A 24,485-nucleotide genomic window follows, 5' to 3' on the forward strand; every position below is an offset into this window, starting at 1 on the left:
GCGGGTCAAACGTAATCTATCTATAGTGCGATAAAACTGCCCCTAGGCTCATAAATCCAATCTGGATTGCTCCAGTTCCAGGAATAAATTTAAATCACGCTCAATTTTGTCTAGTCGAGGTGTTCACGTGCGGCAGTGCAGTTTCGTGTTCGCTGCACCAAAACATATCTCGACTGTATTTTCATATTGACTCCAGCTAGTCAATTCAAATTTTTTGTTCTGGTTGAAATCAAATGTTTTTAATTTTTCCCATACTTTCGTTTGTTGACAATTGAGGGTCACAATGTTAACGGATCCAATCTTTAATTGCAGTATTTATTGGCTTACTTCCCTACTATCTCATCGATTAGCTTTATGTAGAGTAACAAATAGTAAAACAAGGCTCACCTATCAAACAATTTCAATCCGTATACACGATTACCGTTATCACCACGAATCGCCATCCCCGGACCGCCATGTTCAGGTGGCGTTTTTTCTTTTACCAACCACCACCACTAATCTCATCCGTGGGTTGGGTTTTTTCGCCGATGGACACCGACGAGGTGCGCGCGGACTATCTCTCGGCCAAGAGAGGGCGCGTGGCTGGCCACATATAAAAATGGCTGTTTCGTTCTGTCAGGATCTTTAGTCCGTCTTTGCGCGCGAGATTGGAACCAGCACTTGCGCGGCGCACATTCTCGGTGATCGTTGTACCGTTATCAGAATCCGCTACGAGAACATACAGTGATTTACCGGTGATCGGTAGAGTAGTGAGAAATTTTTGCACAGTAGTTCGTTGTTAGTGTTACGGTTATTTTGTTTTAAGTTACCATGAAAATAATTGTTGAGCAGGTATGGTTAATAAAGTGTACTATATTCTAGTATAATACTAAGTCAAATCAGCAGGGTAAAATGTTTAGTAGAATTTAATGGTTGTAATTGTGAAGTGATGTTAAGCCATTGCGCTTAATGTGTTTAGGAGGTTACATTATTTATTTGGTTACATTGGTTCTACACCATTTCGTTCTTCTCCCTCATAGCATCCGAATGTGTTGGACGTTTCGGAGTTGCTGCGTCCCGAGCCAAAGTTCTCCGATAAGGACGTGTCCAAGTTTCGGGACTATACGGTCGATGAAAATGATCCTCTCAAGGAACGCGTCCGTCGAACGTACAAACTAATGCACACGCACCAAACGGTCGATTTTGTTAAAGGTAACTACAACTAGGTCAAACAGGGTCATTTGAGAGAATCCATTGTTTTCCTACGGTGATTGGGCGGTGATTTAGGTCGTAACGCAACCCAAAATCTTGGGAAGTGCCAACGAAGGTCATAAAAAACCAAAGATAATTTTGGATTATAGCTAGCAGCTCTATTGTTATGACTATATCAGGCGCAATTTCAATTGTGTCTAGTGATATCGTAGATTGATAAGTGCGTCCATAGTGATAAGACGCTTGTTATGTGGCCCAAAAAAACTGCAACGCAAAAAGCTTTCCATTCATCCGTTTCGCAAACAACCTTGTACCAGTGTGGAACCAATAGAAAGGTCCCGCTCTTGTTTGCTGTTTTGTATCATATCGCGGAAGGCTATTACGAGTCCCCGACGCCGATTATGAGATAAGGAAGGTTTGTTTTGATAGTTTGCGATAATGGAGCAAGTAGGAACCGTGCCAAACAAATAGACTGGCCGCCAGTTGCGACCATGTGCATCGAATAGTACGTCATTTTCGCAACGAAGGTTGGATGCCGCCGCTGGCTGTCCAATAAGCTGAGATGACGGTTAAAAAATATGGTTTCATCACATTATGTTTGTCGTAGGTCGTCACGAGGAATGGCTCCACTTTGATCACTTCAAAGCAACCGTTCGCCAGGCGCTGGAAAAGCTTAACGACCTAGTCGATGAGTCGGATCCGGACCTGGATCTTCCCAACATTGTCCACGCGTTTCAAACGGCCGAACGGGCGCGGGAAGAGTTTCCGGAGCTGGACTGGCTACACTTGACCGGATTGATACACGACCTTGGCAAGGTGATGGCCTTCTATGGGGAACCCCAGTGGGCTGTTGTGGGCGATACGTTTCCGGTCGGGTGCGAGTGGGGCCAGAGCATCGTTTACCGGGAGGATAGCTTCACCGACAATGTTGATGGCTTGAACCCTAAGTACAAGTATGTTAAGTCGATGGTGGTTTTTCAGGGTCTTTTCAAAACTTACCCATTCCCTCATTGCAGCACCAAGAACGGGATGTACGAACGCAAGTGTGGATTAGAAAATCTAACCATGTCGTGGGGACACGATGAATTCCTGTACCGGCTTTTGAAGCACAACAAGTGCACGTTGCCGGAACAGGCGCTCCATATGATCCGTTATCACTCTTTCTATCCTTGGCACTCCGGTGGTGACTACCAACATCTAACGAAGGAGAAAGACGAGGAGACCAAGCAATGGGTGCTGATGTTCAAGTAAGCAACTACGGAGCTAGATCCAAAGGATTTCTAATTTAAATTTTCCTTTCTCTTCGCAGTCGCTACGATCTGTACACCAAATCCACCAAACTTCCGGACATTGACGCCCTATGGCCATATTATCAGAGTCTGATCGATAAATATTGTCCAGGAGAGCTCGAGTTTTGAAAAATCTCCAAAACACAGTAGATCATCATCGCTTAAAAAATGTTATTAACGAAGAGAATTTTAATAGTTAGTGTGCAATTTTGTAAAAGGTACAATTTGAAACATAAATGAGCATATCTATAAAAAGCAAAGGAAATAAATATAGGATGTAATGTAGGAAGCAAATGAAAAATGAACGTGTTGAATAATTGCAGACAGCAGGTTTCGCGTGGTCGGTGATTAATCTTCTATCTATATATATAAAAGAGTACCGCGTTATTGGCTGTTTACTTATAACTCAAGAACGGCTGAACCGATTTGGCTGAAAATTGGTGTGGAGGTAGCTTAGATCCATGGGCCCCAGATAGGATACTTTTTATAATCCGATCGCGTCACAATGAAGCCACAATACGCACAATGTGTTTTTTTTCATATACTGCAACGGGACAGACAGAGCGAGCTACAGAAAACAATTGTTGGCTTCTCTTTCTCACTAATGCAGCGTTCCCCCACCCCCCCTTTCCCCCTTTTAATCGTAGGGAAGCATTCCCCAGTAAGTATTTACTTAAAAATAGTGAAATTGTACCGTACCGTGTTTTGTTTGGGAAAAAATGTGAAGATTCGTGTCAATTCCAGCAATCCTGATCTTCAGGTGAATAAGGAGATACCAGCTAACAATTAGGAATGCCAGCGCCAAAACGTGAAATGAATGACGCATATAATCGAGATGTTTGGCGCATGTTGCGAGATGTTTTGGAGGGGCAATGATTTTACTGTCCTGAAATTTCCGCCAAACACTGCCAGTAATTCCAAGATCAGCTGACGAAATGAAGTGCTTCTCTTCTTATTGGACAACGACCGCTGAACGGTTTTAGCCTGCATTAACCAGCGACAATGTTAATCTCTGATACTCTTTCTAAACGTTCGTTTTTACGGGCCGGGTTGTTAGTCCCGCGCCAACCCCCCTGGAACGCCGGAATCGGGAATCGAACCCATGGCCAGCTGCGATACAGGGACGAGCGTTACCGACTGCTCCTATCACCGGGGGCCCATTGCCTCTGGGGCGAAACAGAGTTCGCCGGGCCTGCTAGTAGGACTATATTTGTCTAGAGTTCTAGCGCGACTGACTTATGTGACTATGAAAGAGAGAGGCAGTGCTGCCGACTGGCAGTGCTGCCGACTGGCTGTACTGCCGACTGGCAGTGCTGCCGGAACTACTACATTGCAGGAACGCAATTTTCAACACCCCAACTCGGGCCAACAATGTAGTAAACCGTTAGGGAGCGCTTAGGCTATACCGAAACCCTTGCAACTAAGTTTAATCTTATTTCCACAAACTCCCTTGGTCAGACAATCAGCGATGTTTTCAGCAGACGGCACGTAATCAAGAGTGATGAGTCCACTCAATACATGTTCACGTATGAAGTGAATACTGACGTCGATATGCTTCGTACGGGAACTGTACGCATCTCTGCCGGACATTACTATGGCACTCTGATTGTCGCATCGCAAATTGATGCTGCTCTGTTCACCGAACTGCCTGATGAAACGGACCAACCAAATTGCCTCCTTCGCAGCGTGAGACATAGCGATGTATTCTGCCTCCGTACTCGAAACAGCAACTGATGTCTGCCTTTTGCACGACCAGGAGATCGCTCCTCCAGCCAACTTGAACACGTACCCGGAGTATGAACGACACTCATCTCGTTCTCCTGCCCAGTCTGCGTCAACATATCCATACATGGGCTGTCCGGATCCGCGATTGTATTCGATTCGATAATCGGTTGTACCCTTCAAATAACGCAAAATTCGTTTAACTGCAATCCAATGGTTATTGTGATACTTATCGTTGAAACGGCTGACGTTGCTAACTGCGTAGGCTAAATCGGGCCTCGTGCCCTGCACCAAAAACAGCAATGCTCCTACAGCTTCACGATAAGGCACATCGATTACCTCGTTGTCTGATTCAGTCGTAAGTTTTTGCGAAACATCACATGGAGATGATACGGACTTGCAGTTCTCCATACCGAACCGTTTTAATATCTCCTTAGCATACATACTTTGATTTATGCTTATGGTGTCCTCTCCATATTCAATCGTCAATCCCACACAGGTACGAGCCGTACCCAAATCCTTGGCTGCCGCTGACGGTAGGACAACGTTCGCTTCCTTCAGTGCCGCCAGATAGGTGGTCCGCTCCGTCAGCAGAGTACGGCACAATTTCTGCAACTGCAATAACTGACGTGCCGTTTTCTCGAACTGTTTTTCCCGATCGGTCTGATCGTCCAGCGTTTTCTGCACGGTGCCGTTGCTCGATTCGCTGCGTGCCTTCCACACTATCGATTCCGTTTCGCGTGCCTCCCGCTCGGCTGCGTCCCGCTGCTGGTCGTGCTGCTCGCTGATGACCTTCTGCTCGGCCAACACATTGTCGAAGTTTTTCTGCTTCTTCTCCAGCTCCAACACCTTAGTGCGCTGGATTTCCAGCTCGATGTTCGCGTCCTCCAGCTCCGACTGGATTTTCTTCTTGCCCTTGATCAGCCGATCGTTAGCAACCTGAAGCTCCTGGATCTGACGCTTCATCGTCTCGATGTCCTCGATCATCTTTCTCTTCGACTCTACCAGCTCCTTAGCCACGTGTGACTCTTCCTCGGAGCGTTTCTGCATGTCCTGAATCTTGACATTCAGCTCGGTCAGCTTCTTCTCGTAGCTCTTCTTGGCCTCCTCGTCCTTCTCAGGCTGCTCCATGAGCGCCTCCTTCTGGGACTCGATCTGGCACAGCTTTGAGCTAAGGGCCAACTTCTGACGCGTTTCCTTCTTCAGCAACTGCTGCAGTTCGGTCTGTTGACTCTCTAGATTGCTGGTTCTCTTGATGGCCGCCGAAGCTTTCTGTTCGGCATCGTCCACCTGCTGTGTGATGATTTCCGTTTCCTGCTGCGACTTCGTGACCTTGTCCTTGTCCTGCAGCTCCACGCGCGCCTGTATGGCGTCTACCATCGCTAACTGCGCTATCGATGCTCGAAGCTTCTTACGATCGCGCCGCTTCCGTTCTCTGCGCCTGCGTGACGATGATGAAGATTCATCCTCCCTTCGATCCTTCTTCGTAAGGTCGTCGCTTGTACCAATCTGTACAAAGGGTTTCTGGTTGACACCTTTCAGATCGTCCGATCGATGATCGATGAATGACCTCTTCCTCGACCTCGCTGACTCGATGACCTCGCTCATATCTTCCTTCGAGGGACTATCCATCGATCTCAATGAGCCTCCCTGCTTCGCCCTGTCACTATTTGCTCCTTTCTCGTACTCGAGAATGCTCTGGCAGGAATGTACATGCTTCAGCCTTTCCCGATAGTTCTGGTCGTGGTCGACTTTACTCTGCTTCCCCAAATAATCGTTTCTGCCCGTTGCTGCCGTTAACGCGAACAATGTGTTGCCACATGTTTTTAATTCGTCACTCTCGGCCTTATTGGGTCTCAATTGTCTATGCCGCTCCATTAACTCTGAGTCTCTGGCAAACAAACATTTCTCGTAGCCCGTTACAATTTTAAAAAATGCCTCCTGTTGATGTCGCATCGATGATTGCTTCATTTTGCTTTCCGAGAAATCGGCAAATGCCATTTTCTATCACCACTCTATAGCCTGAGCGAGATACCTGGTCGAGCGAAATGAGCGAAAAGTTAAGATCCGGAACATACAACACATTTTTCAGCGTAAGTTGTCTTCCTGCGAAACTTAAATTGGCTGTACCCATGCATTTGGCGTTTATAATTCGGTTATCGGCAATTGTGACTGTCAATCCGTCGGTGCGCTGAACGTTTCTCAGAATTTCCAGCTCGGAAGTCATGTGCCGCGACGCGCCGCTATCCAGGTGCCATTCTATTGTCTTGCTATCCCCAACTGCAGCCTTGAACGCTATCGCTGTTTTGGCTTCCGGGAATATTGGCAGGGCTTTGTCTCTCTGTTCGCTGGAATTGGTGCACTGGTTTCTATAATGACCATTCTGGCCGCACATGAAGCATTTTACCCGGCTAAGATCTTTCTTCTGATTGTTAGCCACACTGGGTTTTCTATGTCCCTTCATACTGTGCAAACTTGAGAATGCCGCGTTACTTTCCTTTTTAACCGGCGTTGTCATCTCAAGGAGTCCTGCGTTGACTCTTTCAACTGTAATCTTCTGGCCGCTTCCAATCAAACTTTGACGGAATGCCTCATACTGAGTTCCCAGATTACCGATGATGAATAGTGCCACAATATTGTCCTCGAAATGTATACCGACCTCAGTACAGCGTCTCCACGCTTCCAACATTTTGCCGATATACTCCTCGTTCGATTCACATTCCTCGCGATAAGTGTGCGAAAGCGTCATCACTGCTTGCAGATGCAAGCTCTGGCCTGATTCTGCGAAGACTTTTCGCAATCCTTGCCAGATCTGCAGTGCCGTATCGTCTTTACCAAAGTGATGCGTAATGTGACTTTCGCAAGCCAGGAACAGCCACCCGACAGCTCGCGAGAGCTTGCCAGCGTCTGTTTCTGTAGCGGGGGCTGGTTGCACGCACAGATATAGATCGCGCGTCCGCAAAAACGCCAGCATATTCTTTTCCCATTCTGGGAAATTACCCCGGCCATTCAACTTGGCGAATGTTATGTCGCTTCCCATTCTGGGTTTATAACAACTCACTTAACACTTTTACTTTTGGTACTGATACTGATACTACGCTTTTCACACTTTTCTCTCCACGTGGGTCTGGGCCCATAACCTGTTGAATAATTGCAGACAGCAGGTTTCGCGTGGTCGGTGATTAATAGGACTATATTTGTCTAGAGTTCTAGCGCGACTGACTTATGTGACTATGAAAGAGAGAGGCAGTGCTGCCGACTGGCAGTGCTGCCGACTGGCTGTACTGCCGACTGGCAGTGCTGCCGGAACTACTACATTGCAGGAACGCAATTTTCAACAGAACGAAAAAACTATAAACATATAAACAATGGATAAATATGGTTGTTGTTCTCTTTACCATTAAGAATAAAGCTGTTTGGTGCGTAAAAAATCAGTTTAAGTTTAAATCGTTCTTCTACCGCAAGGGTAGATTTTCGATGAAACGTTTCATCGAGCCGCGCAAGCCGATTGCGTTTGAATGATCAAGTCCAGTTCCAACGGTTTTCTTTTAGCAATAATTGCGATAGCTTTTAATCTTAAAATAACGAAAACAAAGCTACTCGAACGCGTGTATTACACAAAAAATGTTGAATTTAATCAAAACACATGCAAAGAAGACAAAAAAGTTGAAAAAAGATCCGTAGATTCTTCGTAGAAAAAAATATGTCCGACTGTTGAATTCAAATTTCCCATAGTGCAGCGCCGTTGCGAGTGACGTTCGGGAAGTTAGGAAGGAAATTCTCGAAAAGTTCGGGAACGCAAGAAAATAGAGTAATTTCATTCGGGAGTCAGGTTCGAAGTGTCAAAGTTAGGATCGAAAATCGGTTGGATTCTCAAAACAGCCGGACAAAAATTAAAAAATTTCCAATGTTTGCTACAATCGGACGCGTTTTTTGCGTGCGCGCGTTTTCCGGTTGAACGCAGTGTAAACAGAGATAGATCAGAGTGCGTGCGAAGGGTTAAAAGTTAAAACAGTTCAAAACTCAAAACGCACGATCGCTAAGTCGCGATCACCTATCACGTTTTCGCTCGAAACCGAGTGTTCGTATTGGAAAAAATCCTTAGGATCCTTAGGAAATTGGTACCGCTTCGAAAGTGGTTGTGTGTTGGACGCGTTTCTTTTGTGCGTTCGGTTCCCCGTTTGTTTATTTTTATGTGTCTGATTCGCGACTTTCGTTATCGTATTTCGCGGCGTTCCGGTTGAATTCTTTGCGCTCCCGGGTGTTCTATGCCGTATCGAGTGAAGTGCAACGCAACCGTAAAGGTAGACGACACTTTTGCATCAATTGACCGGTGACCGTTGTCTGTAGGCGCGGTCTGATTGTGCGTTGCCCCAGCAAGCATAGCGTTTGGCTGGTAACGGTAGCCCGATTTGGTTCCGTTGAATCCGGATCCGGTGTGCGACGCAATGATCTTCGAGAGAAACGACGAGCGAGAAAGAACGGATTGACCGACCGAATCGATGAACCGTGATGTCATTTGACCTCGTGCAATACAAACAAACTTTTGACAACCAACCGATGCTCCAGATTCTGGCACCGCCATTCCATTTTTTGGAAGTTATCATGTTAATACATGTTTAGTTTTTACAGTAACAGAATTACTTGAAGTGTTTTGATTTTTTAACGATCGGGCATTAATATTGAATCGTTTCGGAGCAACAACGATCGTTTCCTCGCACCGGTCAGCTGATCGTAGGCACAACACACATAGGAAAAGAGAGAACCCAAGAATAATTCATCTCGTCGGTCAGTCAGTCAAATAATCGCAATCATCTTTCGTACCACTTTCAGCATCCGAAGTTCCAACTGAACGCACTTCACTATCGCGAACCGGGAACGGATTCGGCACCAACAGTGATCTTTGGGTGTTGTTTGTGAATGGTTTTTTAAATTGTATTTTTGTGATGAATGGTTTGCGGCAAGTGAGTGAATGATCCCATTTCTTGTTACAAGGCCGTGGTGCGCAATCTTTGCTAAATCTGGTGCATCATCGTGAGTGCAACGGCATGAGTGCGAATGTTGCGGCCAAGTAAGGCGAGCCGCGCGCGCAACCCAAAGGTTGAAGAAAGTAACAAGCCCCGCCGTCGGTCGATCGGGGCACCGCCGTATGAGAGAAAGTGTTGTTTGCACTTGTGCTGCGTATGGCGGGCTGCTGCTCGCCCCGTGTGATCGTGAATTTGGGTTTACGGAGCACAATTAAGCGGTGGCGAACATTTCGACATTAAGCCCTGATAAAGCGAAAAACACACCTCTGCCGGGCCACCGATTTCCCAGCACCCCGAAAGCACCGAGTTTCTCCCGACGCCGGCAAGAAGCAGAAGGCACCGTAAGTGTTAAACAGCTGATCTTTGTCACTATCTGGGGGCTTTCTTTTGTCAATGAATCTCTGCGAAGGCGCTTCTCAAGGCGGTTTGATGATTGCATGCCTACAGAAATTATCCGATGCGTACGGTGTGCAACGTGCCATCGTTGTCACGTAACCGAGAACCCGTTAGCTAACGGCGCACAATGGCGCACAATTATTCGCATGCCGGGGAGAGGACATCATTATTCTGCAACTCTTCTGCCTAAAGTCTTCCAACAGGGCCTGTCAGTGCGGTGCTTGCATTTGAGGGTTTTTATGATATGTGCATGAAACAAGCACCACTGTAATTAGGCAAGGTTGTGCCTTTGGAAGGTATGAATGCCTTGCGCTTAATTCAGCCACCTCTAATGATGGAGCTTCTTAGCAGATAAAAAAATTACTCGGTCACTTCATGTATCGTTTCTCCTCGTTCTGCTCAGAGCAAGTGCGTGAACACACTCATTGCTTACGCCCTGTTTGTCGGCTAATGATAGGCGGTAGGACCATCAGAACGATTTCCTTCCTGGCGACAGCGCAACGGTCGCATTTCCGCACAATGGCTTCCCTTGTACGGCAATCCACCGTTGGTTCTATGTTTCCGTTTGACGCCTTCCCGACAACACTCGGTGCTGCTCGAGGTGATGATTCATACACTGGCATGGCATGCTGGCCAAAGGCCTTTGCGGGGTCCGCATCAATTAAACGCGACGTAAAAAGTTCGTTTTACAGTCATTTTAGTAGAAAGTCCGTTTATGTGCTCAACGAGTTAAAACCATAAACGCACATGACGATGCAATGACATCAGCCTTCCCTCGGGGCGCATCTGAATGATTCAATCTTTCGCTGCTACCGGTTTAATCGATGAACTCATATTGCATCGCACAACACCAAACCGTCGCAAGGAAACACAGTCTTTTGCTTATCAAACAAACAGCAGAACAGGATGAAGTCAGCGTCCTCGTCACCATTCAATCGACCGACATCAATACGTTGACCCAGACATCGTATGGTTGCTCCTTACTAAAAGAGCAATAAATAAAATGTACTCCATACGGTGATAAAAAAACATACTTCGTTCCGGTTTTTTTTGGGTTTAAAGTCTTGCCCCCAAAAAAGGGCCGCAAAGTTGAGGCAAAAAACTAGAACACTTTTTTGCCATCCGGTCCGATCAACAGTGGACCGTAAATGCCGCTTCACAACTCCGGCTTCATTAAGACTAATTTATGTGCCCGATTGTGTGCCCGATGGTGGCCCCAGAGGCCCACCACCGTGGCATTGAGTAGAATCGTCGTCGTCAGCAGTCGGCGAATGATTTTCCGTCATTAGTGCATTGCTTCGTTGACGTTTGCGTCATGTGTATGGTTGGAAGGAACCGAGGAGGCAAAAAACCACCCCGACAGCCCTGCAGGGCATCGGTTAAGAAACGTGTTGCCAAATCCGCTGAATCCGCAACTGACGCAATCGCAACCCGCTCCCCCGGGGGGGCACGCGTAGATGCTGCTGTTGACCCCGTCGTCCGTGGAGTGCAGTCAGCAGTTCCGTTCTCAAAGCTCGCCTGTAGCCGGATGCAAAGTTGCAGTTGCATAAATCACGTCATCGCTCGCTTAGCGCCAGAAGCAGATTGCGTCCGCTACTCGGCCGGCAACTCGTGCAGCTCGTCTCACGATCCCTCGGTTACATCTGATGATCGGTAATTTGTAGTTCGTAGTAGTTCGATCGATTGCTCGATCCCTCCTAAAGAAGCTACTAGAAATGACTGATTGTCCCCAGTTTTCGTTACACACAAAAAATGGTTTTTGTACCGCACGTTTGAGAGCGTTTGTCAAATTAAAAACGCGGCACCGTTTGAGCACTTCATGCGCTTCACAAAAATCGCTCAATTTTCTTCGTCTCTCGAGCAAACGAAGATCGCAGGTACGTTAATCACAGGGTTCGCGTCAGGAATTACTATGTTCGCCTGTTGCGACACATGCCCTCTTGGTCGCAGCATTTTTTGAACGCCTCGCTAAGGAGAGTATGCGAACGGTCCCTTTGCACGAGCTCTCGGAGGGGTTTATGCAAATTTTTATCGTCACTTGACCTTGAACGGTGGCTCCCTTTCGGACGGAACGTAAGACGACGACCCACCGCCGGTAGCGCTTTCAAAGGGAACCTTCAGAAGGTCGAATGATGCGAAGAAAGGGTCCGAAGTTGGCCAAACCTCAGCTGCAGATTTCACATGGCTACCGAAAAAGACGAACACAATTTGCTGATGCGCAGTCCATTCCTTGTGATGGATGTTCTGTTTAATTGAGCAATGATTTCTTTTTCTATAAAATGTTTGCAAGTTTAGTATTTTAATGTTGATGATTTTATAAAAATCATTCTTTTCTCACAACCAGGAATAAGTTACGGTTTATTGTAAAGGTGTAAAATATTCAAAACTATAAAGCGTGATAAAATTACAATTTAATTCGTGTATGCTGTTGTTGATTTCACAATCAGCTGCTTGTTCTCCGCCGTTCTTCCATTTTTATGGTTTCTTTTTTTTAATCCTCGGCTGGACTTGGACGGCTCAAGCACGCACCAACTACTGCTGCTGTTTTCGGTACAAGGCAACAACCTTAAGCTTGATTTCGGGCCTCGTACCCACCCCACCGGGTCGGTGGTTTGGCCTTTAGATTTGTTTTACTTCTGTCGGCGGTCGGTGTCTCTGCTGGCACGATGCTGCCCTTGGACCAGCCGGCCACGGCGAGTTTGTACCGGGTCGGGTGGCTGACTAATATAGTAAGTGGCCGCCCGGATGAGCCATTGCTTGATGAGGTCTTCACGGCGAGGAGGGTCCTCACGGCGAATGTTGTTGAATTTTCCGTAACTGAATTTCATGGTGCATGGCCGCGGTAAAAGACGCGAAACGCCGCGTAGTAGCCGCCCCATTGTTGGGAGTATTGTTTTCTTTCATATTTAACTGTTCCCCACCCCGGGGTGGCTTGGGTTGCGTCGAGGTGAACTGCTCGCCGTGGAGCCCCCATGAAGAGAGCCATCAGTAACAGTAATCGTTTGGCATCATCTTCCACCGGGGTGGAGACGGTGGATTCCTCAACGCAGAGCCCGGGCCCGAAAAGGGAACGGCATTCGTTTGGTTGGCATCCCCGGGACGATGGTGCCTAATTTGATTATCAATTTCACCGCGCGATCATAAAATGCGGTGACGAATCTGCTACTCCAGTCGCCGGGGCCCAGCTTTGGTGGGAAAGGTTTGAATTTATGTCTTGTTATGCTCGTTCCCGTTGTGCTTTTTTTCGCCCAATCCGTTTATGGGTTAGCGTTTTGGCAGAGGATCGTTGCATAATTTTGCGCCACGGTGGCCGACTGGGATAGGATGGTTGAAAAAGTAACACATCACATTATAGTCTAGTTGGCCGAAAATGGTTTGCGAATCGTATCAAATTAATTTGCATGAATAAACATTTTTTCCGCCATTCCAGCGATGGAGCAGATTTCTGGAAGCCGCCACAATCATTAATATTCTCTTCACCGCCGGCAACACACGCGGCACGGTGACTTTGTTGTGGGGTGACGATGATGCTGGACTTTGTTATGCTACAATTTTTGAGCCTCTCGCACGGAAACTGGTTAAACAGCGGAGCTTTACATGCGTTACATAGCGACCTTACTGAATCGAACAGGTTCCAGCGGTGTCTCAAAATGACTATTTTTAGCACAAGTTACTTAACTCTTCACGGACCCCCCGAAAGTCGCAGTCGCAAATCGCAGCTTTGATACGGATTGCTCTGTTGTCTTTTGGACCAGCGCTACAATTTTCATGTTCACCTCCCTCGGTATCATTTGCGCTTGTAGCGTGTTCGAGGATCAACAAAACAGGCGCAAGAAAGGTGGCAAATTCTTTTTCGCCGCACGAAAGCTGGATTCCACCTGCGCAACGGGCGAGAGAGAAGGAACCCGAGCGGCCGGAGAGGCCCGGAGCCCGAAAACAAGCATAAGTTAAACATTCTTCATTTAGCGAAGCATTTCGCCGATCATTAAGCCTCGCCGCACACAGCCTGTGCCGAAAACTTTCGAACGCCTCTCGCCTGACCGGCGAGTCCTTGAGAGAGTGAGTGGAGACTCCAGACCCGTTGTTTGGGTTGTTGTTTTTTTTTTTTGGTTTGATTCGCCCCGAAAGACTCATGTTGAAACCGGCCAAACATGGGTAAAAATTAATATCGCGAAAGAAATCCCCGTTATGACAACTGAACCGGTCAGCCCCGGCCGATGGTGCTCGAAACATTCCCTTCGCCGGGAGTCCGCCGCCGAGCCGATTGTGTTCGATTGGACAATTGACGCGCTCCCCGAGTCGTGGCCATGTGTCGTCGGGGATCTTTTCCTATTCGAACGGCCCATTTTATGTGGCATGCTGCACCGGCTGGAAACAGGATATGTTTCCCCGTCCGGTGATATGAGTCCGGTGGTTTCGGGGCGGCCGCAGCAAGACTGTGAATACGAAATATGAAAGCAACAGCAGCGATCGACGATCCGATGCTTTCGGGGCCCCGAATGTTGGTTTGTTTGCCGGGCTCGGCCGGACACTGTTACGCCCATATCTGGGCATCAGATTCGATCATCAACAACGGAGTCGAGGTCGATCGGGGTCGGATAAAAATGGCAAAAACATACTTCGGATCGCGAATATTAATTTCAACTGCGCTCCCAACTCGCGTTTGCACTCGCGACCTCCTCGAATGGCGCGAATTTGAATTTTAAACACATAATGTGTGAATAAATAACCAAACAATCTTTTCTGTGTGGTCGATGTTATTTTAGGAAGTTTTATTGCTCACGCGCCAGGCGGTGGCCAAGTGATCGTTGCCGTTGTCGTTGGTGGAACAACTTATGGTGATAACTCGAAGGATACTCGTCACTAAATTGATGGGCAAAAATGCCGAAGAAGCTTTTTTCGTGATTCGCGAAAACATAAAAAGTCAAACCAGCCAAAAACAAGAGTCAGATTAACAACCGGTTTGTCTGGTTCACCATTGTTTTTTTTCTATTCATTATAGTGACCCATCACCAGATCATCCTTGCCGAAAAGAAGGAAACTTGTAGACTGTGGACTGGAAAGAAACCTGGGATTCACGCTTTCGGAAGGGCGTCTAAGTCTTTCTGAAGGTCATTGGCGGTTGTGTTGGCGGATGGGAGAAAGCAAAAAAGGGCCAGAAAATCCAGAAACGCCCAGTCAGTCCCCTCACCGAAATTCTCACCGGAGATGACGCAATAGGTAGCGCGTTTGATTGAAGTTACAGACGACGGAGCCAATTAAATGGAGGATGAGCCACAAAAACCCCGGCGTGTTCATTTGCATGGCGCGCAGGTTAATCCTTGCCAAATAGAATAATTTCTTGTGGCTTTTCGCCGCTTAGACTCGGACCAGCATAGAACGGGCGCTTCCGCGTTCAGTGTGTACAACTGGCCTTCCTATTTACCATGCGTCAGCCAGCATTTGATTACTGTTTTGTGTTTAATGCTTTTTTTTCACGCGGCCGCGCGGCCAAAGAGAACCCGCGTACGTTTTGTGCAATGGCTTCATGTTGTTGTTCTGAGGCCGGTGAAGTTGGTGACACATTTTGATAATTTGCGACCACGACCATTAGCCGCTAGTTCACGTGGCAACAGAGGAAAGAAAAAACCAACGCCTGCCCCAAATGGGGCATTGGAAATTCCTAGACAACGCGATCGCTCACTTTCCGCGGGTCCAATGAACTGGTCACCGGGGCTGTCATCAATCAACCACGCGCAACAATAACCTCCCCCCGGTGACTTCCTTGATTGATATTCGGACCGATGCGGTTTGGTTTTTTTTTGCTACTGCGAAGCACTTGGCTTAAGTCGACGGTCGACAGGCCGGGCCCTTGGCGCGCGGCAGAGCAGACCTTGCATCGCCGGCCCGTGAGGGTCTTGTAACGTTTTCACCACGGCCTTGAAAGGACACACACACACACATTCAAGCTCAACTTGACCCCACGGTGGACCGATTGCCTTGACGGGTGTGTCCTGAGATAAACGCTCCCCAAATCGCGCTATCAGATGGTGCTCGGCGAAGCGTAAAGAGGGTTTATCACTGACGTGCGGAGTGAAGGAGTTGGCCTGTGAGAGGTGATTACCAACACGGTCAAGAGCCGTGGCCGTGTGCCAGTGACTTGAATCTTAATTTCTGCGCGCGAGAGACAGAGAGAGAGAGAGAGAAAGAGCGAGCAGACGATGCGTGTGCGACCCAACGCGCGGAGGTCACCGCGAACCGGTCCGGAATGGCAAGTATGTCCGGCCCCGGGGGCCCCCGGTGTGTCCTCCGGTGGCGAGGCGTGAAATTAAAATCAAAACTTTATGACTCACGGCGGCCCCTGGGTGGGTGGTGCGGTGCGCCCAGCGTTGCGTGGTGATGGCACTTGGCTGAAGATGGTGGCAACCGATTGCATAATGCGGTGTGGCCGTGTCCTAATGAGTCGCAGGCGGTGCGAAGGTAGCTCTACATTCATCCTCAGGCCCAGGTGAACTGGTGATCTGTGGCGACGACGGAACGGTGGCAAAGTCGTTCGCCACTGGGCAACCCATCATTCTCAACCTGGACGCTTGGTGGCCAGGGATCGCTACTCGCGTACCGAACTTCTGGCCATCACCATTAACCTCGCGGAGTGTCTTCCGTGCGATCGCTGCATGACGAAAAGCGACTCCGGGGTTGAGTTTTTATTGATCCATTGTTCTGCCGAGTGCCGACATCCGGCCGTGCCGTCCCGACCCGACCCGACTCGAGGTGTTGAGTTACGGAGTCAGTTTTGAAACTTATTAAACGGCCACCTGTGCCCGGGCACTTGGCAGTGATGAACCCTTTGCTCCCTGCTGGCCAGAGTTTGCCAATCGAAGCACGAAACGTGGACTCCAGGTTCAGTTTTGGTGCAGTGGCGTGCAGGCCAAACCCGGTCACAGCTTGAACCCCCTGTTCGACGGAGATTTTGAATTTTAAATCAGCCTCTCTTCCGGCCACGGCGGAATTCGCGGGGTCGCATCATCTCGAGGGGCCACACCGAGAGGCATTACAAATGTATCTGGTGCTTCCTTTGCGCGCTTCGGTTGGTGTCGGTTGGGCTTTTTTTTGTTGGCCCTCTCTTCTAACAGTAAACGTCTGAAGGTGTAGCGCCGTTTTTTAGACAATTGCGGGCCGCGGTGGCGCAAGTAAAATTTGTTAATGTTTTTGCTCCTTCACCACCACGTCGTCTTCGTATTGCGTTTTGGGTGAACGTTATTTTTTACGGTGTTTTCGTACTTTGGTGTCATTGAATGTTTTTGGGCTTTGGGCTCAAAGAGTTTGTAATGCTGGCCATCGGCCGTCGCTGGCCGTGCGGGCAACGCAAACAGCGCTTTTGGCGTGATTGTTGAACTTTACGATACGGCGGCGGCGGCGGCAGTGCTGGTCGTCAATGGTTATGGTACCGTCGCATCAAATGTTTTAAACTATAAAGTGAAGCCAAACAGCTAAAGCTCGGTGTTGTGGCAAAGAAAGGCCCCGTGCCATAAATATTGCTACGAACGCCAGCTTAATGTCAATACTTCAGTTTAGTGCCCAGCCAGCGGGAGGCTTCGTTTCGGGCTAATTTTGAGCTAATTTTGGAAGTTTTTAATTGCATTAACGCGTGGCGCTGCTTTTGACGCGGAACGCGCTCCGGGTGAGTGTAGATCATCGTTTATCGCGATTTTTTCCACTTGACAGCCGTCGGGTTGCGGTTCTGCCGTGGCCACGTGAATCACTTGGACTGGCTGACGGAGGCCAGTATATTCCTCCGTCGTTGTTATCCCGTTAGATTTCGTTCCCGTGCTAATTTGACGCTTCAGCAATCGTCCGGTGGCTCGTAATTCATTCTTTCGCTTCTTTTAGCGCTGCCACAGAGAGAAAGAGAGAGAGAGAGGGTCCAGAGAACGGTTACGTACGGTTGACCACTCGGTGACCTCTTGGCACGGATTGGCGCGTTCGCGCACGCGCACTCAAGTTTTCGTGGAGAAAGCCCCCTGGCGGGGGTTGGCACCACCTTGCCGACGGGCAAGAACTCGCGCGACTGGCGTGGCGTTCGTCGTGACCAAGCGTATCGTCGTCTTTGGCTTCTTGGGGTCTTGGGTTTTTACATGGCATGCGACGCAAAATGAAGGACCCATCGCCACACCCCGCTCCGGAACTACGGCGATTTTGGCTGAAGTCCACCAGGAATCGAGCATCTCCTCGGGGGCTCTTGGCTTCCTCACTGCGGGAGGTTAGTTTTAATTTGCGGTGATGCTATGTGCCTTAAATCTGATGTTTGGCGCGCTGTTGGGGAGTGAAACGTAAACACAAACCCCCGAAAGCGTGACAGCGAGGCGGGTTCCTCCTTTTGGTAGATGTCTGGTTGTGTCAGAAAATGCATTCTTTTTATTTGAGGTGCGGTGAAGGATTTATTTGAGAGCGTTAACCGACTGATTTTAATCAGTTCTTCATCTTTAATTGGACTGAGAAACGACTCGCGAGAATCCTTCGCGTGTCGAAACTTAACTAATGGCACAGTGGAACGATTCCGGCATCGTTGGATCGTTTCCCATTTCCTGCTGTGTTTAAAGGCGCCGTCCATTTCGAGACCATCCGTCCGCCATCGCGGAACAATTCCGGTTATGTGTCTCGTATGGCAAGTGTACAACCTCTCAGCAACAGTAGCAGTAGGAGGTTTGATGCTGAATTCTTGTCCAGCCAGCCTCGGCAAAAAAAGAACAGCCCACTTCGGCCAAATGCTTCCAGCCAGATAAGTGCTGGCCAGTGCCAATTCCGGCAGCCACCAGGGTTGCCACCTGCAACCGTCCGTTTCGCAACAGCGCCGCGGCCCTTGTTGTGTGTGCCAACTGAGTTTACCTTCGCTTCGAGGAACACGCTCCGTGTCGGCCACGCCACTGCACTGGCCAAGGTCAGGTGATGCAGTGCAGAGCGCGACCGGGGCAATTTGCATAGGGCTGCAATTAACCCACAGCGAAGCTCAAGCTAAAATGCATTTCAAAGCACGCGCGCGACATGTGTGGTGGGCATTTCGTTGACGGAGATTACGATGGATCTGAGAGTTGGGAGTCGCCCGCCTAGGAACTCGGTTTGTCCAAAAGAAGGTGCACTTCCTGTGTTAAGGAATCGTTCGGTTGTCCCACGCACGACACGGCGCCTCCCGAACGTCACACAAACTGAGAACTTTCATTTTTGCCATCCCGACACAGGGCGGGTGTTTTGTCGCGAGAAGCGGGACAGCTGTGTCTATAGCGCCCGCAGTTGCCAAGTGGAACACTTGACTCTGGTCCTCCCGCTCGTGTCACACCGGGTGGCGGCGAAGGGGCTTGTAGTTTGAGCGGTGAACCCGCATACACGGGCAGATTTACACCATCGCCGTCGCCGAGTTGTTGACACAGGTTGCCGCGGGCTCTCGAGCATCGTCGAAACGGCGAACAAACTGGGAATTGAGGGCGCCATTGACGGGAAGACTGGGCCACTCTCGGTGGAGCCCGACACGTGCTGTTTGACCAAAGAAGAGTTAAAATTCGCTGCCGAGAAGTGACTGAGGAGTAATAGCCAATAGTTCGATTCGTACACATCCGATCGGAGGCTAACGGACGAAAGCCAGCGCTCAGGAGGTCGGTCTGTAACTGGGAGTCAGGTCTGGGAGTCGCGCTTTGGACTGTGGTGCTGATCGTGTTTCGATCGGGGACCACAAATTAGAAATTGGCACTCCTGACTGGCCTTGAATTTCTCGTGGGACAATTAATAAAATTCGGAATTGCGTTTCAGGTTCCAAGTCCACGTCCAGCACCATCTGAATGTGTGTCCTCCGGGATGCAGTGACCGAAAAGCATACACGTGCACCGATCACGACCGAGAGAGCGCGAGGGAGATCTGCAAACGGGGACCAGACGCTGGAGGAGGAAAAGCTGGATCCCCATGTCCGCGAGAGTCGAGTTTCCCAACAGGTTTTTCGGGAACACTTCGGGACTCGGGATTTCGCCGCTGATCGTGGTGCATAAAATTCCCGGTTTTTTTTGTTCGGGTGTTTGAAATTCAGTTTTGTTTCTGTTCGAATTTTAAACGCTGGCCATTTCTCAATTGCCATCGAGCTGAAGTCCCCCGGAGTGGGCAATTTTATTAGCCCGCGCTCGTATTGATTGGGTTGATGAATAAATTGACGCTTCCAAGGATGGCGGAATGGCGGGTTGGGGACAAAATACGTGGTAACTAATGAATCCCTGTGCGTTGGCCCGGTGGAACTCGTTGTTGATCGGTCCGCTCCCGGCCCGGGGATCCGGGGATTGATTTCGAATTTTATTAGGTCCGTTCTGGTTTCTCGCGTGACACACCCCATCCCAGTCGCGAGTGAGGTTCGTGGTTTTTGGTGAGTGGAATTTCAAATTTGGGGTGCCTCATTAACGGCCACGCAAGCAACGCAGGTGTGCAAGAGTTCTTCGGCAACCCGCTAATCGGCCAACGAAAACTAATACTTGTGGCTGACGGAGGCTGTCGGCGAGTCGGTAGAAATCATTCCAAATGGGGACACCATAAATTGGGACCTGCTGCCGCCGACCCGGTTTCCCCGGTGCAAGAAGTCGCCGACTGGCAAAGGTGTGGATCTCTTGCGGAGACTCTTAACAAATTACCGCGCGCTCTCGTCACGCTCGTTTTGTCGCGCGCGGTGTCCACTCGGTTTTATCTTCTCCCCCCGATGTCAATCCGGTTGTCGTCGTCTTCGTTATTTTTTTTTCTCTCCACCAATCTCTCTTTCCACTTTATCCCACTTAATCCGGTGCCACGAGCGGGCCGCTGCATTAATTCTTCCCGCGAGCCTCGCCGAAGATTCTTTCCGTTCGCGATTTTTTACGCCATTCCGTGCGCGTTCGTTCCACGGGCGATGGGGGTTTCTTGCTACGCAATTTAACGTCCTTGCGACAAGGACGACCACTCAAGCCGAGAGACCGAGTCGTCCGCACGAGGTGGTGTGTGCCGTCTTGTGAATGTCACACGCGTGCACGTTGGCTTCTAGCGTTCGTGCAGAAACCTCAAATTATATCCCAATTTACCCTCAAATAGTCTAGCAAAGAACTTCAATTTGCCTTCATGTGGCGCGAATGGTACATGAAAGTTTTGTCTCAATGGGCGATGCGTGATGTTCTGCCGTATCGCGATGGCGAGAAGCGAAAAACCTGTTCGCTAGCCGCCGGCCCACTGGACCTGTTTGGCGAGCAATTCTTGTCCGGTCGCGGGTCGGGTCGGACATCGATGAAGAGCAAGGCCTTCACTATCGGTCGCTCCGATCAAGTTGCTGTGTACCATCGGGCGATTTGCAACCGATTTGCGAACTGGCCACATATCGGCCAACGGAACGGTGGGCCGTTCTTTGCCGGGTCGTAAAGATTGCTGGGAGAATAGGCGCCAACAACAACGACGGCCCGCGTTCGCTTTGGCCGTGTGTCGTGCGTGAAGAGCCGATTTTCCAATCAATCGGTTCACACATAAACAAACCGTTATTTATGTAACAGGTGCGCCCGGCCAGCCCCAGCGACATTAGCCGGAGAGTTACGAGCAACCCTTTGGAACCTCCGCAACATTTGGTTGATTATAAATATACGAGACGGCTTAATATTTTTCGCCAAGGCTGCTCGCTCCGTGATCTTACGTCATTTCAGAGAGACCCCTGGCGGACTCAGGTTATTCACTCAGGCAGGCTGATCCACGTGTCGTGGCCGTTCTGGTTGCGGTCAATTGGCCAAAATCGTTCAGCAGAGACTCACCAACAGCCACAAAACCGCGATGAGTGTTTGTGTGTGTTCCTGTGGGGGGGGCCTTTTGTTGTTTGGCCCTCCTTCCGTTCCTTTCGCAGTCAGAACGCGGCCAGCGCTCGCTCCTAAGTGAATGTACGCCGTTGCTGCTGCTGCCGAGGACCGCGTGAAGGTTAATGACTTCGTCGTGGTTCCAGCGCATTTCCAGTCGCCCGGACGCGGACCTGCCGGCTGCTGGCTGGCCGCCGGGTGGGTAGCATTCCTCCGCCATGGAGGCCCCTCCATCTGCCACCGCACCGCGCCTTCTCCAAGCCTTTCCTGGGGGGGTTTGGCATTGTTTTGTCCCGGGCGCCCGCCCGGTCCGGACTTGGACTTGTTGAAGACATATTTTGTTTCTTCAATGTTTACCCTCTTTTACGCTCTCTTTCTCTCTCCCCTTTTTATCCTTTTTCTATTAGTTTACTTTCTATTGCGGTCTCTCTTTTTTGTCGGTGAGCACCCCACGCGCGATGTGTCAGCTGATGTGTTGAGGGTTGGTTGGGCTGACCGTTCTTGGTTCTGGTTCTGCGGTGAGTCCCTCCGCCTCGAGGCCGGGGCCGGTTCACGGAGAGAGCCTTCACGATGACGCGCCGCGGTGCCGCCCGATCCGGTGCCGTGATACGATCCGCAATCGATCGGAAACGTGCGGCGGGAAAACCGGTGGCGCCGTGGGCCGCCCCTGGGCTGATGGTAAATTCTTGTTCTCTCTGCGGCCGCGGCACTTTCCTCCTCCGGCCCATTGTTCGCTTCGGACAGCAATTTAACGCTTCTTTGGTGCGATCGTGGCGCGCGAGACGTGGTTAGCGTTCGAATCAAACACACACGACGATGGTCGAGCGACGAAAGACTTCAACGGCTGGCCAGGCGATGAACCTTCCCTCGCGGGTGTGGCTTGAAGTGCGGGTTCTCATCACTATTTTCTCCGTTTGTTGCACGTCACGGGTCGCGGAAGGTGGTGTGTGGTGCTCTCGGAAAGGAAATCCACCCGCCGTTCGGTGGTGGCCATTGGCACCACCAACAGGTTGCCATCCAATTGACTGTCGATCGATCCACCTTGGTCGGCGTTGCAGCAGCGCTTTGTTTTTTGTAGGTTTCCCCGGGCGGCATTCCGTCCTGCGGCCGGCCGGAGATATGAATCTATTGCTCGTTAACGATTGCGCGGCACGGCACGTGTGATGACGCCGGTACACACGCCACGCCACTGAATGGACACTGTGCGGTGCATAATTTATTCCGCCCGTCCGCCACCCGGTCACGAAAGGATGTGAGGCGGTCAGGAACGGATGCTTCTTAATTGATTTTCGGTGCGCTCGTTTGATGGTGGTCGGCGTCGGCGGTTTCGGGAAGTCGTTGGGTAATTTGCAAACATCCGTCGGTAATGGGCCTTCCGGGGTCAACGTCGTTTGAATGCCGTTTGAGGCAAGCATGATTTCATCGATCAATATTCGATTCGATGCCTTCGTTGTATGATTCTTTAAATTATGGTGATTGTATTTTGTTCTGTTTTTTATCGTTCATTGCATTTTGTCCGTTGCGTGACATAATGTTTCATATTTCTCTGGTGACCACTGTTTTGCTTCCCACCGGAGTGCCCGAGCTCGATTCCCGTGCGCTCTCGGTTGTGGGTTTTATTTTTTCCCATAACCCAAGCGAGTTCGTAGCAGTGTTTGCTCCGCATGAAAGTAAAACCACATCAACATGCACTGCGAACGCATGGCGCATGGCGAGGCACTACTGGCTCTTAGCGGCCTACCATTGCCATCATCCGCATGCAAATTGTCCCATAAAAAAACGAATTATTACGCCGTCGCTCTCACCGATAGGAGGGTGCTGGTAAGTGGTCTACTTGCTGTGCTGTGGAAAAGAAGAGTTGGAAATGCACATTACCGAGGCCCCATTTCTCTCCGGACTGGAACAACCGGGCGACTGATTTTAGTTGACGCAGCATCCATCCCAGCAGCAGCAGCACCGTCGCCGTGCGCCTTTCGCTCTCGAAAATGGAGGACGCGCGCAGTGCTATCTCCCAGCCAGCCCAGCCAGCCGCGCGCAACTCCGATTTGGATCGCGCCCCTTAGATGGGACTGCTAAACAGGTTCAACGTTCGACGGTCGACGATCTCGTGCGAGGCCCCACTGTCGTACCAACAGCTGGCCCCAGATCCCTCATATTCCTCCACGACGACGACGACGACGACGGTGCAAAACCGTTTTCCAGCACGCTCCGAAATCGCTCCGAGGCTCTCCCCCCCCATTTCATAAACCGGCGGACGGGACGACGTGCAGAAACAGCCCGGGCGGGTGGGCGCAAGGCCGCGAAGTAGGTCAACCACTCTCTTCGAGGGCTATCTGGTTCCGCGCGGCCCGATGGTGGTCGCCGATTCCCGGCATCGGCATCGAATTCCAGACCACAGATTCCGACCTTTCGTGGGCTCGAATTCGCGAGCAACGTGAGCGTCGTGGTTACAGGTGAAGCACGTCGACGAAAGTCGTGAAGAAGGTCGTCCTTTCGGTGCGAAATAAATCAATTAGTGCCGCAATTTAAGCCGCTTTTAGGAAGTCGCTGATCCGATTATGTTCCAATTGAGAGGGGGGGGCAACCCGGAGCGAAGGTCCGGACTTCGGACCTCCGTTTTTGCGCCCGGCGCGACCAGCTGGTCCAGATCATGGGGGCAGCATGCTTCAAATTCCGTGCCATGTAAAATGTCAGACCCAAAGCGTTGTAGAGCCCGGCAGCAACAGGATAAGGATTAGCTGGCCTGCAGGAATTTGTTCGCCTTCATGACCTACCTTTTTGGTGCTGCTTCCGACGAACCAATGGCTCCACAACGGTTCACCACTAAGGTCAACTCTGCCTCAGGGGGGTCTTTTCCCAAGTCTCATACACGATTCGGTCAGTGTTTGGTCGTGTGACGGCTTCTGACTAGCCCAGTTGTTTAGCGTTTGAAATATCGATCGATTAGTGGTAGGCATGTGGCAAGTTCCAGAATACAAACACATGAATAAATAGACAAATCTAAATACATAAAGGGTCGTAAATATTAGAATGCCGATTCCTATTTTTTG

At 49.9% G+C, this 24,485-nt stretch overlaps 1 protein-coding gene across 1 annotated transcript; it reads left to right on the forward strand.

Annotated features, from left to right (window-relative positions):
- The first annotated feature begins 616 nt into the window (after window positions 1–616).
- On the forward strand, window positions 617–3,006 carry LOC128275545 (inositol oxygenase). Its single transcript, XM_053014087.1, has 5 exons — window positions 617–831; window positions 1,020–1,191; window positions 1,799–2,144; window positions 2,208–2,438; window positions 2,501–3,006. Exons 1-5 carry the CDS (start codon window positions 811–813, stop codon window positions 2,607–2,609), a joined length of 879 nt encoding a protein of 292 aa, XP_052870047.1. The 5' UTR covers window positions 617–810; the 3' UTR covers window positions 2,610–3,006.
- The last annotated feature ends 21,479 nt before the right edge of the window (window positions 3,007–24,485 follow it).

Source organism: Anopheles cruzii, chromosome 3 (assembly GCF_943734635.1).
Source record: "Anopheles cruzii chromosome 3, idAnoCruzAS_RS32_06, whole genome shotgun sequence".
Taxonomy (NCBI): domain Eukaryota; kingdom Metazoa; phylum Arthropoda; class Insecta; order Diptera; family Culicidae; genus Anopheles; species Anopheles cruzii.

Coding starts and splice junctions, on each gene's coding strand:
- LOC128275545 (XM_053014087.1), top strand. CDS start 811: ATGAAAATAATTGTTGAGCAG. Junction 2,145..2,207: donor GGCTTGAACCCTAAGTACAA/GTATGTTAAGTC, acceptor CCCTCATTGCAG/CACCAAGAACGGGATGTACG. Junction 2,439..2,500: donor CAATGGGTGCTGATGTTCAA/GTAAGCAACTAC, acceptor TTCTCTTCGCAG/TCGCTACGATCTGTACACCA.